Consider the following 13,831-nt stretch of genomic DNA (forward strand, 5'->3'; position numbering starts at 1 on the left):
AGAACATCAGACAAGTACGGAAGATTATTGAGAGGTGAAGATTTTTTTTTTATTGTGAACTTCGAGAAAAAAGTAAAAATGTCGATATCAATGTTGAAATACAATTTCAAGAATGAAGTCGAAATTTCGCCTTTTTTCTCAACATTTCGACTTTTTTCTCGAAGTGCATAATGAAAAAAAAGTCTTCCTCCTCTAAAATATTATTTTTCTTTTTCTCCTGCCTTGCCCTAAAACTCTTCCGTAGACAAGTGCTCCAATATATTTAACAAAAAAATAAATATAAAATTCCAGTGAAATTAACTGAAGTAGGGAGAATGACATATAAACAAGTGAATAAATAAAATATGAAAAAAGTCAATGAAAAAATAAACAAGTAAAATGTAAATACGGTATTCATCTTTAAAGAAAGTTCTCATATATGTCATTGGAAGTTATACTTTGTTTGGTGTCAATTAGTTTAAGGGATTTAATGTTCTCTTTAAACTCAAGTAAGAAACCTTTAAAGTGGGATGGAGTTTTGGAGTATTTACATTTGTGTACGTGAAATTTTCCACACAGAATGAACAGGTTTATAATAAAAGTGATGTCATTTTATTCATGGACAAAATAAAATATCAAACTCCTACAGTCAATTCAGATGTTTATCTTAATTTTAGACACTATATATTGTTCAAATTGAGTCCAGAAATTGAAAGATGGAGCACAGTGGTAGAATAAATGACTTCTGGTTTCTGGTTCCACGTTGCAAAAAGTGCAGTTAGTTCCAATATTTAAGAATTTAGAAAAATATACATTTGTTGGATATATAGTGTGCAGAATTTTAATGTGAACCTCTTTTATTTTATTGGTACAATACTTATAAGGCAATGTCCAGGTTGTCTGAACTTATTTTTAAGTAAACCGTTAAAAAGGTGTCTTTTATCGAATAACAGTTATAATCTGAAAAGAAAAGAAAATACCACTAGTTATTAGTGAAATAAAATGTTCCTCTGTATTTCGATGATAGTGAGAAAAGAAAAAGATTCATGAGTTTGATTGGTGTTTGATTTGATTCACAATAAAAGAGTTGTCATTTTTGTTTTTGTCTGAACTTATGGTTTTTTGTTGTTTTTTTTATTGAGCATTTTAGAGATTTAGAACATACAGACATTCAGCCAAACATTTATACACAAAAAACACATGTAATACACAAAAACTTGTGCAATACAGTATACAATATAAAATTATATATATGTATAAATGGATAAAAAAAAAATATCTATAAAATTAATTTAGCTTAATCAAGCAAGACAGAAAAAATGTTTCTATAATATGACAATGTGTGTTCGCTCTTTTGGTTTGACATACGTTTAAGGGAGTCTATATATAAATTTAAATCTCCAAGGAAAGCATTGAAATTTGGGAGTGATTTTAAGAATTTTGCTTTGTGTATATGAAATTTTTGTCTGAACTTATGGTTCCACCGAGGACGTGGTTCCTGTGACATCACGGTGTGGCCCCGCCCCCTCACCTGAGAGACCCGCCTCCAGTGCTCTGACTCCGCCTCCAGCCGCAGGACCTCGGTGGAGAGCCGGTTGATCTCCTGCTGCGACCACAGCACCTCACTGATGTCCACGTCGTCGCCATGGTAACCCTGAGCGCCGGGGTGGCGGCCCAGGGAGGAGGTGGAGGTGGTGACGGCTCCCCCAACCCCCCCGGCCGAACGCTGCAGCTTCTGCACCTCCTCCTGCAGGCCGCTCTGCCGGGCCTTCAGGTGGCTGATCTCCACCTGCGGGACAGAAACACGGCCAGAACCGGCACCAGCGTCACATCTAGAGTTATACAAGATGTCCTTCCTTCACTCCCCTGTTATCCTCCTTAAACACTCTCAACCTCCATCCTAAAGTTGCTTTCGTCAACAAAAATTGTGACTAAATATCGTCGTCAACGAGTGTGTGAATAATCCTCCTTGCATCTGACATGTTTGTGACCTATTATTTTTAATGAGTGCCTTCTACATTATTTGACTGAAGTCATTGTTATCCTGTCTACATGTATATTAGATGTGTTTCCTTACTGTGTTCAGAATTTTTTTATTATTTGTCTTTTTCCTTCATTTTTTTTTCTTGGAAGCATATGCTGGCATGTGTTCTCATATGTACATGCAATTTCTTATTTGTTTATTTTTTATTTCCTATTTTGTTGATTTTATTTATTTTCTTTTGTTTTTGCTTTTTCCTAAATTATAAAACAGGTATTCTTTGCACAAACTTGTATTACTTGATGCACAAACATGCTGTAATGAGAAATAATAGACGCAAGGAAAATGCTGTCATGTGACGATAACGATAATTAAATATATAATGCAATATTGTAGAGGAATAAAAACCAGACTAAAATGTAGATTACAAAATAAAAACTCTGCTAAAATTTGTCTTCATTTTCATTGACCAAAACGAGACGAAATGTTCTACCAAAGATCCTTAATATCCATTTTTTAAGTAGTTTTGATCTTTGGATACACTTTCCTACATAGACGTGGAAAAGAAAACCAAATGCATTGTCGAAAAAGAAAAAGACGGAAAAATTAAATATAAAACTAGAGTAAAATTGACAATTCTGACTAAAATAAGACTAAAATGCTCAGACTTTTAGTCGACTGAAACTTGACACGACTAAAAGGAGAATGAACGTGACTAAAACTAATAAAAACTAAAATGATAGCTGGACCCAAAGACTAGACTAAAACTAGAATTGAAACAGGCTGAAAGAAACAACACTACTCCATCCCATAATAGGGGGGTGGAAGAAGTTTTACTGCTCATGAGTCATGAACAGTTCAGATTTTCCCTCAATGGTTCCTCACATTCATTTGCGAGGACCTGGAGACATTTAAGTCATATTGAGTCTCTGCGTTGACGTGTTGATTTACCCCCCCATTTATTCTATTTTAATTAATTCCTTTTTTTTTTATTTTTATTATTATTTAAGTATGTTTTCCTTCTTTTTCTTTAGATTAGGTTGTGTTTCTCTTCTATGGGTCTGTTGCGAGTGCTGGGACGGGATATAAAAGGATGGAAGTCTTCCCCGTTATGTTGCTGATCTACTGTTGCATCTCGTTAAACTTCTCCCACTAAAAGAGTTGGTATAAACATACGTACGTCTTTCTGCTGCAGCAGGGTCCGGTTTTCCGCCGACTGCTGCTTCATCTGGATCTCGGCCGCCTCCAGCTTCTCCTCCAGCTCGGCGTGGAGCTTCTTCATCCGGTCATACTGCAGCCGGACGAGGAGACGGGAGACGGGGAAGGTACTTCAGTTATACAGCACTTTTACAGCAGGTAATGGATTAAAATGAGGATAAATAAGAACAATAAAACAATAAAATACAACAAAATCTAATCAGATTAAAGTGTCATCACACTAGTGGGTTTTTTAAAATCCATCTTAAATAGGTTTTTAGCCAAGTTTTAAAATGCCCGGTGTTTGTATTCTGACCTCAGGACTTCCAGTAGAAGTTGATATTTAGATTTGGTGTTCTTTTATGCAATTTCTGGAGGGGGAAGATTTTATTGCAGCTTTGTAGTCTACTGTTGTATTATATATTTTCTATTCTTATATATGCAACTCCTTGTTTATTTCTAATACACAATGCGTTTCCATCCGTGTACATGTTGGTCACTCATTATCCTTTTCTTTTCCCTAAACGCCATGATGAGAATCAGTCAGTTATCACGACAGTAAAATATACCACTTAAATCTCTACAGGACTGTCTCAGAAAATTAGAATATTGTGATAAAGTCCTTTATTTTCTGTAATGCAAAAATGTCATACATTCTGGATTCATTACAAATCAACTGAAATATTGCAAGCCTTTTATTATTTTAATATGTTATTTTGTCTTTTCCTTCTTTTTTTTTTCTTTTCTTTCTTTTCATTTTATTTAATTTTTATAAGTTATATATGATATGATATTGTGAGGAAGGGACAGGACTAAATAAGCGTTCTGCTTCCTCCTGTTCCCTCTCGAACACATTGTTTTGCTGTGTGTTTTATTTTTGAATGACACTGTTAAATTGTTTTGCTTTTTTTGATATTTTGATGCTTTTAATTTGATTGGGTTTTGTTGTGTTCGAGACAAAGCCAACAAAAAATAAATAAATAAATAAAACAATAAAAAATATTGCTGATCATGGCTTACAGCTTAAGAAAACTCAAATATCCTATCTCAAAAAATGAGAATATTCTGGGAATCTTAATCTTAAACTGTAAGCCATAATCAGCAGTTCAGTTGATTTGTAATGAATCCAGAATGTATGACATTTTTGTTTTTTTTAAATTGCATTACAGAAAATAAAGATCACAATATTCAAATTTTCTGAGACAGTCTTGTACATTTGGAATATCTTCAAGTGCCTATTTGTATGTATTAATGTGCCTTGTTCTGTTTTGTACTGTAATTGAAAAGTCAATGAAAATATTCGTCAAAAAAGAAGTTGATATTTGTTAGGAGCTTTAAAAACAAACATAAAAAGTTTTAAATCAGTTTTATAAAGGACGGGAAGACAATGAAGGGAGTTGAAGGCAAGTTAGTGCTGGTTAAGAAACGGCAGCAGCGTTTTCCTCCAGTTGAAGGTGATTAAGAGAAGACTGGGAGACTCCAACATGAAGAGAGTTGCAACAGTCCAGACGAGAGCTAATCGGGGCGTGGACGACTTCTCCTGGTCACGTTCACGTAGGAACATTTTAACTTTGGCCAGGAGACGCAAGTGGAAACAATCTGCCACCTACTCAGACGTACAAGAAGAACATCAGAGGGAGGTTTCTTATTCAACTATAAGGAAACTATTCTTTTTTTAAACTTGAATAACTCGTGAACTTTTCCATCTAAGCCTATTTTGATCATCTCTCTGGATTCTCAAAGGTGTTTACGTGAACATTAGAGCTGCAAAGCATCCTTTTATGGTGCAAAACCTAAAAATATATATGAAATGTAAGTGTGCCGTCTAGACCAGGACTCCCTGGACGAAGAGATCTTGTATCTCAATGGGACATCTTTGGATAAATAAAAGGTTAAATAAATAAAATAAGTAAAAAGAAATCTAGAAATTGACGGAAAAAAGAGAAAATGGCTTTTAATGATTTTTAAACTCTCATGGAAGTTCGGCGTCAGATGAAGTCAAGAAGTTGATCAAAGACGTCTTTTCTCTTTAAAAAGGCAAAACTATTTCATCGGTAGAACAATCAGTCTTCAGTTAGTCACAATAATCAATAATCCTCTCCATTCTCTCGAGTTTGAGAAGAGGACCAGGGTTCAAGAGACTGACACAGAAATAAATCAAGACGCTCAGTAATGGGTCGTTCATCTGACGTTGTATTTGAGTTATTTTAAACCCCTTTAAAGCCCAGATGATCTGTTTTAAATGCCTGACATGTAAAACTCCAAAACTGGAACTTTGTTTCACAACTGGAACATAATTTTATGGAGAAACGTCACAATCTGACCTAAACATAATATGGGAGCGTACGCCGCTTAACATTTATTACTGTTATTATTATCTGATGCAGGAGGGAGTTTCCAGGGTGTCTACAGGTTTGACAGAGGTAAATTTAAGACTTTTTAAATACAATTTTCAAACAAAAATTAAGACCAAAAAGACAGACAAGTCAGTAAGAAATCCAGCGCTGAGGTTGAGGTTGCCAGATCTGACAGGTTCCAGGCCAGACGTGATGTAAAACCCACCGAAATAATGAAAAACCAGCCCAAATCATACATTCTCTATGTTAAAACGTAGATTATTAAATCCATACTAAATTTCAACCTTCACAACACCACTAAATAGCAAAAAAAAAAAAGTTCAGGCTCCAAACAAAGACTACAATTAAATAGAGTAGATTAAAGCAAATCAAATATCAGAATGTATTGTGTACGTTTCTACTTTTCTCTGCCATAATGGAAACTTTTTGGTTAATAATTTCTCCTAAATATTTAGTAAAAACCAGGAAAAGCAGCCCAAATATATATATTTTTTTTCATTTGAGCAACACAGATTTAGAACCTCCGCAGGAGATTCTCCTCAAAATGATGAAATAAAATTTTTTAATGATGACTGGATACATTCCCTCTAAAATTAAGACCCTTGGATTGAGATTTAAGACAAATTAAGACATTTAAAAAGGCCTTATTTTAGGAAAATGGGATTTAAGACTTTTTATGGACCCGCGGCCGCCCTGGTTTCCATAGCAACGAGGACTATGATGCAGGTTATTTACAGGAACTGTCTGTCTGGAAACTCTCTGGATGGCTCACCTCGGACTTCTGGGAGGTGAACGCCGTCTCCACGTCGGCCAGCTTGGAGTTGGAGACCTGCAGCTCGGTGGCAGCATCTGTGATCGAGCAGAGAAACATCAGCATCAGGACCGAGAATCAGCTCACTCAAACATTATTCACTTCCACAAGCAGCTTTTACTGAGCAGAAAGATGAGAAACGCCAGCGGCCGTCTTCACCACAGGCATGAAAGAAAAACTAGGGATTTATTGACATAGGCATGTACCTATGGACATGTGTGTATGCGTATATATATAGTATGCGTGCGTGTATATGTATATATGTAGGTATGTGTATATATGTAGGTATATATATATATATATATATACATATACACACACACACACACACACACACACACACACACACACACACAGGTACATACATACACACACTGTATGGAATGATATTTAGTAATGACATGTGGAATATGCTGTATTATGTTTGTGTACAGTTATTTTGTTTATACTCGGGCAACTTCTCATATGGATTTATTTATGCATTTTGTTTCATTCTCTAAATCCTAAATGCACTAGTTTATAAAAGCTAACTTTTTTTGTGAAAAGGGTAGGCGTCATAAGCTTAGGCTTCAGTCTACACCTTTTGGTCCTTGGTTTTATATATATATATATATATATATATATATATATATATATATATATATATATATATATATATATATATATATATATACACATACATACATACATACATACATACATACATACCAAAAAAATTATATATTTTTTGTATGACACTGCCGATTTACACCTGTACTTTGGGTTATTTGTGTTGTGGAAATTGAAAGGACCAATAAACTAAACTTAACTATTATTTGTATTTAAATGCACATTATTTTCCTACAGCGAGGATTTTCTCTGCTCTTTCCACCCTGGAAGACGGTTCCTACTTTCTGTTTTCCGATATCACATCTTCTGTTACTTTGGAGGGAATAAAACCACAGTAAATACTTTATTTTATTTTCTCCTTCAGTGGCTGGGATCTGCTCTGTCAGCTTCAGGCGGTAAACAAACATTTGAGTGACCAGCAGCCTCGTCGGCGCGGCGTGATCTGAATCAGACGCTCGGCCAGACGTCACTTCTGCGATTACAGCTCGTACTTCTGGTTCTGGACCGGAGCTGCCAGTTGGAGATCAAAGTTTTCCTCCTGTTTTTAATCATTCAGCTGTTCAGCGGGGAAACATCTGGATTTAAGTGGCCGGCGACGAGCGCGGGCGACAGTTTAGACAAATCACTAAAAATGATTAAATATGAACTTCTATAAACATCTAAAGTTATTATGACGACGAAATGTAACCTATTAGGAAGGTTTACGTTAATTGAGACATGAATTTAACATGTTCTGGTTCTATATCAGGGTAACTTTTGAGTGACTTATTTTGATATGGATCTATTTATAATTAATAGTTGGTCAATCTAAAAGGTAAACAGTTCATAATGTCAGACTCAAATAAGCCAAAAAGCCAGGTAATGGACGAGGATAGGTAATAATAATAGTATATAATAATAATAATAATAGTGACTAAACATGTAGATATGTACATTTATTAATATATGTAGATATATAGATTAATATTATGGATATAGATATGTAGGTATGTATATAGAAATATTGAGTTATATTATACGTTCAGTATTTATTTTTTATATCTCTATTAATATATATTGATTTATAGTTATATGTAGATATGTCGATATATAGATTTATAGTAATTTTTATGTATATAATTGGAGGTAAATATATTAGCCAGCATATATAGCATATCTACTCTTATAAAGTTATTCAAGTATATTGTTATATAATTTCTGTCTATTGTTCTCTGCCCAAGTACCGTCTTGCCTTCTGTCTACAAACATACATATATATATATATATATATATATACATATATACATATACATATACATGAATATATATATATATATATGTATTTTATTTTTTGTATTCTTTTTTTTAACATGCATGTTTGAGATAAAATCTTCAAATCAATTGTACTGGGAGATAAATCTACCGTGTCAGTCCTACAGACGTGTCTGAACTTTGAGACGTCTCTGATATCATCATTTTCCAGCAGGGATCAAGGGACAAGTCCATGCCTTTATAAAAGTGTTTCAGCTGTTAGACTTCGTTTTGATTGTTTCACCTGCATTTCTTTGCTCCAGCACAACATTTCATCAGTTATTTTATCATCCTAAACTCCTGACAAGTCCAGACTTCATAAACTGAGCGTATTCCGGTTTGAGAGTCAGGTCCCGACAAAGTATTTCAACTATGTGATGACGTGATAACCGGCTCGCAGAGCTGCGATGGGCCTGGAGCTGTCATCCTCAAACACGCAGGTCACATGACCAGAAATAACAAGCAGCTCCTTCAGTTCTGCTCAGGGAATCGGAGCTCATCATCTCGGGCCCCTGAACCCAGATCTGTCTGAATGAATGAAACTAGACCCTTTTCCGACTCTGGAAACCCGGACTCAGTCGACCACGTGACCCTTTTCCACTGCTCAAGTCTCAAATCCTTCGGTTCTCTAACAATTTAAGTTGATAAGTGGTTTTCTTAATGTCACAGCTGGAAGAAAAGCCACCAGGAGTCTTTTTTTGGTGTAAATTTTCTACTTAAAAATTAGTTGTTTACAGTTGTTAGATGTTAAAGGGGGCGAGATCCACATTAAAGCTGGTAGTTTTGAAAATAATATGTGGGGTTTTTAGTTTCTTTGATTGTGTTAATCATTAGAAGTTATTTCTCATCAAAGAGGAAAATAACCAGGACAGATATACGCAAGTCTTTTAAAAGACTTGCGTATTTCTGCGATTGATTTCTTTCAATTGGACGTCTCCAACCGTTTCCTAATCTCCAATAAAAGGATATATAAGGGAAACTACCTTTAGAGAAGAATGTTTACTGAATGTTAGGTTCCTTTTCTTTTGAATGTTAGAGCGGACACAGTTGTAACCAAGGATATATTGGACGGATATTATTTAAAAAAAGAAAACCCAGGAATCCCAGATAAGAGCCCTGTGGTCCCCGCTGGCTGTCTGGTCTCTGTAGGATCGTTTCCGCTTGAATAAAGGTCGCGATGGACTTTCTTAGATGCTATGTTATGATTATCCCTCTTTCAACGATCGATCATGACCACAAAACCACTCATGATCGATCGAATAATCGATCATCCATTAGTGGTTTTGTTCGAGGAAGTATTTCACTCATTCTGAAACATGAGTGACATCTTTACCAAAACAAAGGGATGTGTCTTTAGTTCTGGATGTTTATAAGATGAGAAGCTTCTCACTTCATCATTTACGGTCAAATAACTCAACTAGAGGACTTTCATAGCTGCTCTTTAACTTGTTTCCAGCAGTAGATCTGAGCAGTGACGTGTGTTTTGTCCTGGTGTGTTTCTGTGAGAAGATCTGAGCCCCCCTCGTCTCCACATGCAAAGACAGTGTTGTTAAGGGGTTTTCTTAATGTCATGTCAAGGTTCAAAGGAGTCTTTTTTTGGTGGAAATTTGAAACTTAAAACTTTAGTTTACTGTTGTTAGATATACTGGGAAGGTTAGATCCACACAAATCTGCTAGTTTTGAAATGTTGGTTTGTTTTTGTTTCTCTGATTGTGTTTATCATTAGTAGTTATTCTCATCAAAGAGGAAAACAACCAGGACGTCTTGCCGGGACAGATATAAGCAAGTCTTTTATAAATCTCAAGTTTTTGCTGAGTGGTCTAACCTGCAGCCGCTCAGCAGTTTATGAGGAACCTTCACAAACGTAGAAAAGCTTTTACTGTCAATGTCAAAACAACTGTCACGGTTTCTGCTATTGATTTCCTTCAATTAGACTTCTCCAACATTTTCCTAATCTGCAATAATGATTGATCACGAGTGAAGATTTTAATTCTTCTGAAACATGAGTGACATCTTTACCAAAACAAAAGGGATGTGTCTTTAGTCCTGGATGTTTATAACTTTCTGAAAACCGTGAATGAGATGTGTACCTGCGGTACTCTACTGCCCTTAGTTTTCAGCAACTTGTGCTTTTTATTATTTTACCTTCTTTTCTCACAATTTTATTTGTTATTTACTGTCTAATTATGTCTTGACGCTTTTAATGTTGATGTAAAGCACTTTGAATGACCTTGTGTTGAATTGTGCTATATAAATAAACTTGCCTTGCCTTGCCTATAAGATAAGAAGCTTCTCACTTATTTAAGGTTAAGTAACTCAACTGAGGAAAAAGCTTGTTTTTATTCTTTGTTCTTGCTTTTTTTCATACTGTACCAATAATGAAATGTAATGAAATGAGGTTCCAGGATAGATGCAATTTTTGCCTAGGGTATGTGCAATGTCGTTCACTGCTGCTTGGTTTCTTACTAATTTTATTGTGGTATTGAGTCTGAGTCTCACCTAACAGCAAACCATATGCTCAGCGTGGGATGGCTCCTGGTAGCCGACAGAGTACAGTTTCTTGCATTGATTCTGGTGTACAAGATACATTACACCTCCAAAATACCCTTGTACTTGTCTAAATACTTTCAAAATGTAAAAGATGTTCACCACCATAACACTAGAGGCAGCTCCACAAATCACTTTCAGCCCAGGGTTAACTCCAAGAAAGGTTCAAATTCGTTTGCATCCTATACTACCAACATGTGGAATTCCTTACCGACAGCCATAAAAGAGAGCAAATCCCTAATCTCCTTCAAATCTGACCTAAAAAGCACCTACAGGAGGCTGCTACTCGTAACTGGGAATAATCAAAGCCTCTACTGCACATCCCGCTGTTTCCTTCCGATTATTGTTTCTTGTTTTGTTTTCTGCTTTTGTTTTGTATTACCTAGCTTATTCTATTTGTCTCATCACATTTTTAGTCTCTCTTGGTGCAAAATAACAGTAATTCCCCCCTTTTTCTTTTTTTTTTACAATCTTCCCTACAAAGTACTGCTTCTTACCTGTATGTCATTCAATGTTATATGAGTTAAAAAAAAGTCTCCAATGTAAACAAGTGTAATGCTTTCTTGGAATAATGCCTTTTAGTTGACTTTGTATCAGCGAATCTGTACTGTCATGAAACTGTACCTGATCCTATGCAATTCTTCAATCAATCAAAAACTAATTTTGTTGTGGTATTGAGTCTGATATCTGTTGCTGTCTATATGTGTTGATTGTATGTGGTTTTATAAGCTATGCATGTATTTGATGCCTAAAACAAATTTCCCTAGTGGACATTAAAGTATAACTCTAATATATTTATAATATATTTCTAAAACAAAAGACATGATCATTGACTTTCGTAAAAACAGTGCTCCCAACCAAGAGGCTACAGTTTTAAAAGGTCAGGCAGTGGAGTGTGTCAGCACATATAAATATCTGGGAACTGTCATCGACAACAAACTGAACTTTGAGGAAAACTGTCAAGCTGTGTACAAAAAGGGACGCCAGCGCCTGTTTTGTTTGAGAAAACTGTCTAATTTTAACATTTCCAGGACCATGCTGATCTTGTTTTATCGTGCTTTTATAGAATCAGTTTTATCTTTCTGTCTTGCTTCATGGTTTGGAAATGCGTCCCTTAAAAACAAAAACTGTTTAAACCAAATTGTGAAATGGTTGAGCAAGCTGATTGGAGAGTCTCAACTTCATCCAGAAACCCTGTTTTCTAAACAGTTACAGAGGAGAGCTGGCTCTATTTTAAAAGACAACTCCCACCCTCTTAAATGTGAGTTTCAGCTGCTCCATCAGGTCGGAGGTTCAGGGTTCCTGCTTGTAAAACCAAACGCTACAAAAGTAGCTTTGTACCAGCAGCCATCAGTGCCATTAATAAGTGAGGGAACTGCAACATAACCTTGTATTTATGTTTTGTATCGTTTCCTTTATCTTGTTTTTATGAAAAGGCACATTTTTTATCCTTTTGCTTGGTTTTAATATTTTAGTGTTTTTATCTACTGATGTTTTAACTTATCTTGAGTCTTATCTTGGGGCCGTCCTTCTTGTTCTTTGTTCTTTTAGCCAAAGCACTGTTGTTACTTTATCTTATCCTGTGTTGTTGAGTGTATGGTTTTAGATTGTATGAGGAGGCACTCACTGTGAACCAAATTTACCCAAGGGTACTATAATAAATCAATCTATCTATCTATCTATCTATCTATCTATCTATCTATCTATCCATCTTTCTCAACTCAACTGAAGGACTTTCATAGCTGCTCTTTAACTTGTTTCCACCAGTAGATCTGAGCAGTGACGTGTGTTTTTGTCCTGGTGTGTTTCTGTGAGAGGATCTGAAGGCTCCCTGTCTCCACATGTAAAGAGACCGCGGTTGAATGGGTTTGATATTGGATATTATGAATTCAACACCCATAAAACTTGTGATACATACCATTGATTTTGGTCATATTGCTTGTGATGTGTTCATGGTCATCTAGACTATATATCACAAGACAGTAATTATTATAAAATCATATTATGGGCTGATTTAATGAGGTTTAATGAATTCAACACCCATAAAACTTGTGATACATGACACCAATTGTTTTCAAACCACTTGTGATCAGCCCATATAGGCTATATGATTTTTTACATCACAAGTGGTTTGACCAAAATCAGTGGTATGTATCACAAGTTTTATGGGTGTTGAAATCCAATATCCAATATCAAACCAATTCAACCGCGGTTCTTTAACTTGTTTACACCAGTAGATCTGAGCAGTGACGTGTGTTTTTGTCCTGGTGTGTTTCTGTGAGAGGATCTGAAGGCTCCCTCGTCTCCACATGTAAAGAGGGTGTTGTGGTGTGTGTGTGTGTGTGTGTGTGTGTGCAGCTGGAACAGCTGGAAAACAGCCGATGACAGCCTGGAACCAGCAGCATCTCTCACCTCCCACCTCCTCCATCCCCTCCAGCAGCATGTCTTTGGTGAAGCTGGAGATCTGGCCGGTGAACGACGACAGGCTCCCGCCGAGGCCGGACCCGATCCCCCCCAGCCACGACGACATCCTCGGGGGGGTTTACACACACACACAGGCAGGTAGACGGGGGTAAAGAACAATAACAACACCACCACGGGGCGGCCGGCCTCGCCTCGGGCTGGACACGGGACGGAGTCAGCCGAGTTTCCTCCACAGAAACAGCATCAACCGCACAGTTTCCGCCACAGAAACGGCGTCAACGGCAGTTTTTCAGGTGGATCCGGACTTTGGTGGACTTTGCTGGGCCTACTGGACCCGCTCCGGCTCGGAACTCCGCCGGTTATCGCGGATCTAAGCGGCCAGAAGTGCCACATCAACTGCAGCCATTATCAGCTCCGCCGGCGGCTCCGACGTGGACACGGACGGGACGGGCCGCGGTGCATTGTGGGATAGCTGGAGGACCAACAAAGTCAGGCTGCGTTCACGGCCGAGACGACGAGTCGGACATTTGTCTCTCACGTATAAGGTAAAGTGAAAAGAGGAAACAATAGAATTTAAAACAACAAATGCATGTTTAAGGAAGGGGAGAACAATACATTATATATATATATATATAT

The 13,831-nt window shown here is 36.7% G+C and overlaps 1 protein-coding gene across 1 annotated transcript in view; it reads right to left on the reverse strand.

Moving 5' to 3' along the window:
• The window catches only part of trip11 (thyroid hormone receptor interactor 11), a 52,258-nt gene extending 38,631 nt beyond the window's left edge, over positions 1-13,627 (reverse strand). Inside the window, exons 1-4 of the mRNA XM_061743542.1 lie at positions 13,184-13,627; positions 6,287-6,363; positions 3,141-3,251; positions 1,511-1,768 (exon numbers count right to left, since the gene is read on the reverse strand). Of these exons, the coding sequence (XP_061599526.1) occupies positions 1,511-1,768; positions 3,141-3,251; positions 6,287-6,363; positions 13,184-13,301 (564 nt within the window). The 5' untranslated portion in view covers positions 13,302-13,627. The remainder of the gene's footprint in view (positions 1-1,510; positions 1,769-3,140; positions 3,252-6,286; positions 6,364-13,183) is intronic.
• Between the last annotated feature and the right edge of the window lie 204 nt (positions 13,628-13,831).

The sequence above is a fragment of the Cololabis saira genome, chromosome 16, assembly GCF_033807715.1.
Source record: "Cololabis saira isolate AMF1-May2022 chromosome 16, fColSai1.1, whole genome shotgun sequence".
Taxonomy (NCBI): domain Eukaryota; kingdom Metazoa; phylum Chordata; class Actinopteri; order Beloniformes; family Belonidae; genus Cololabis; species Cololabis saira.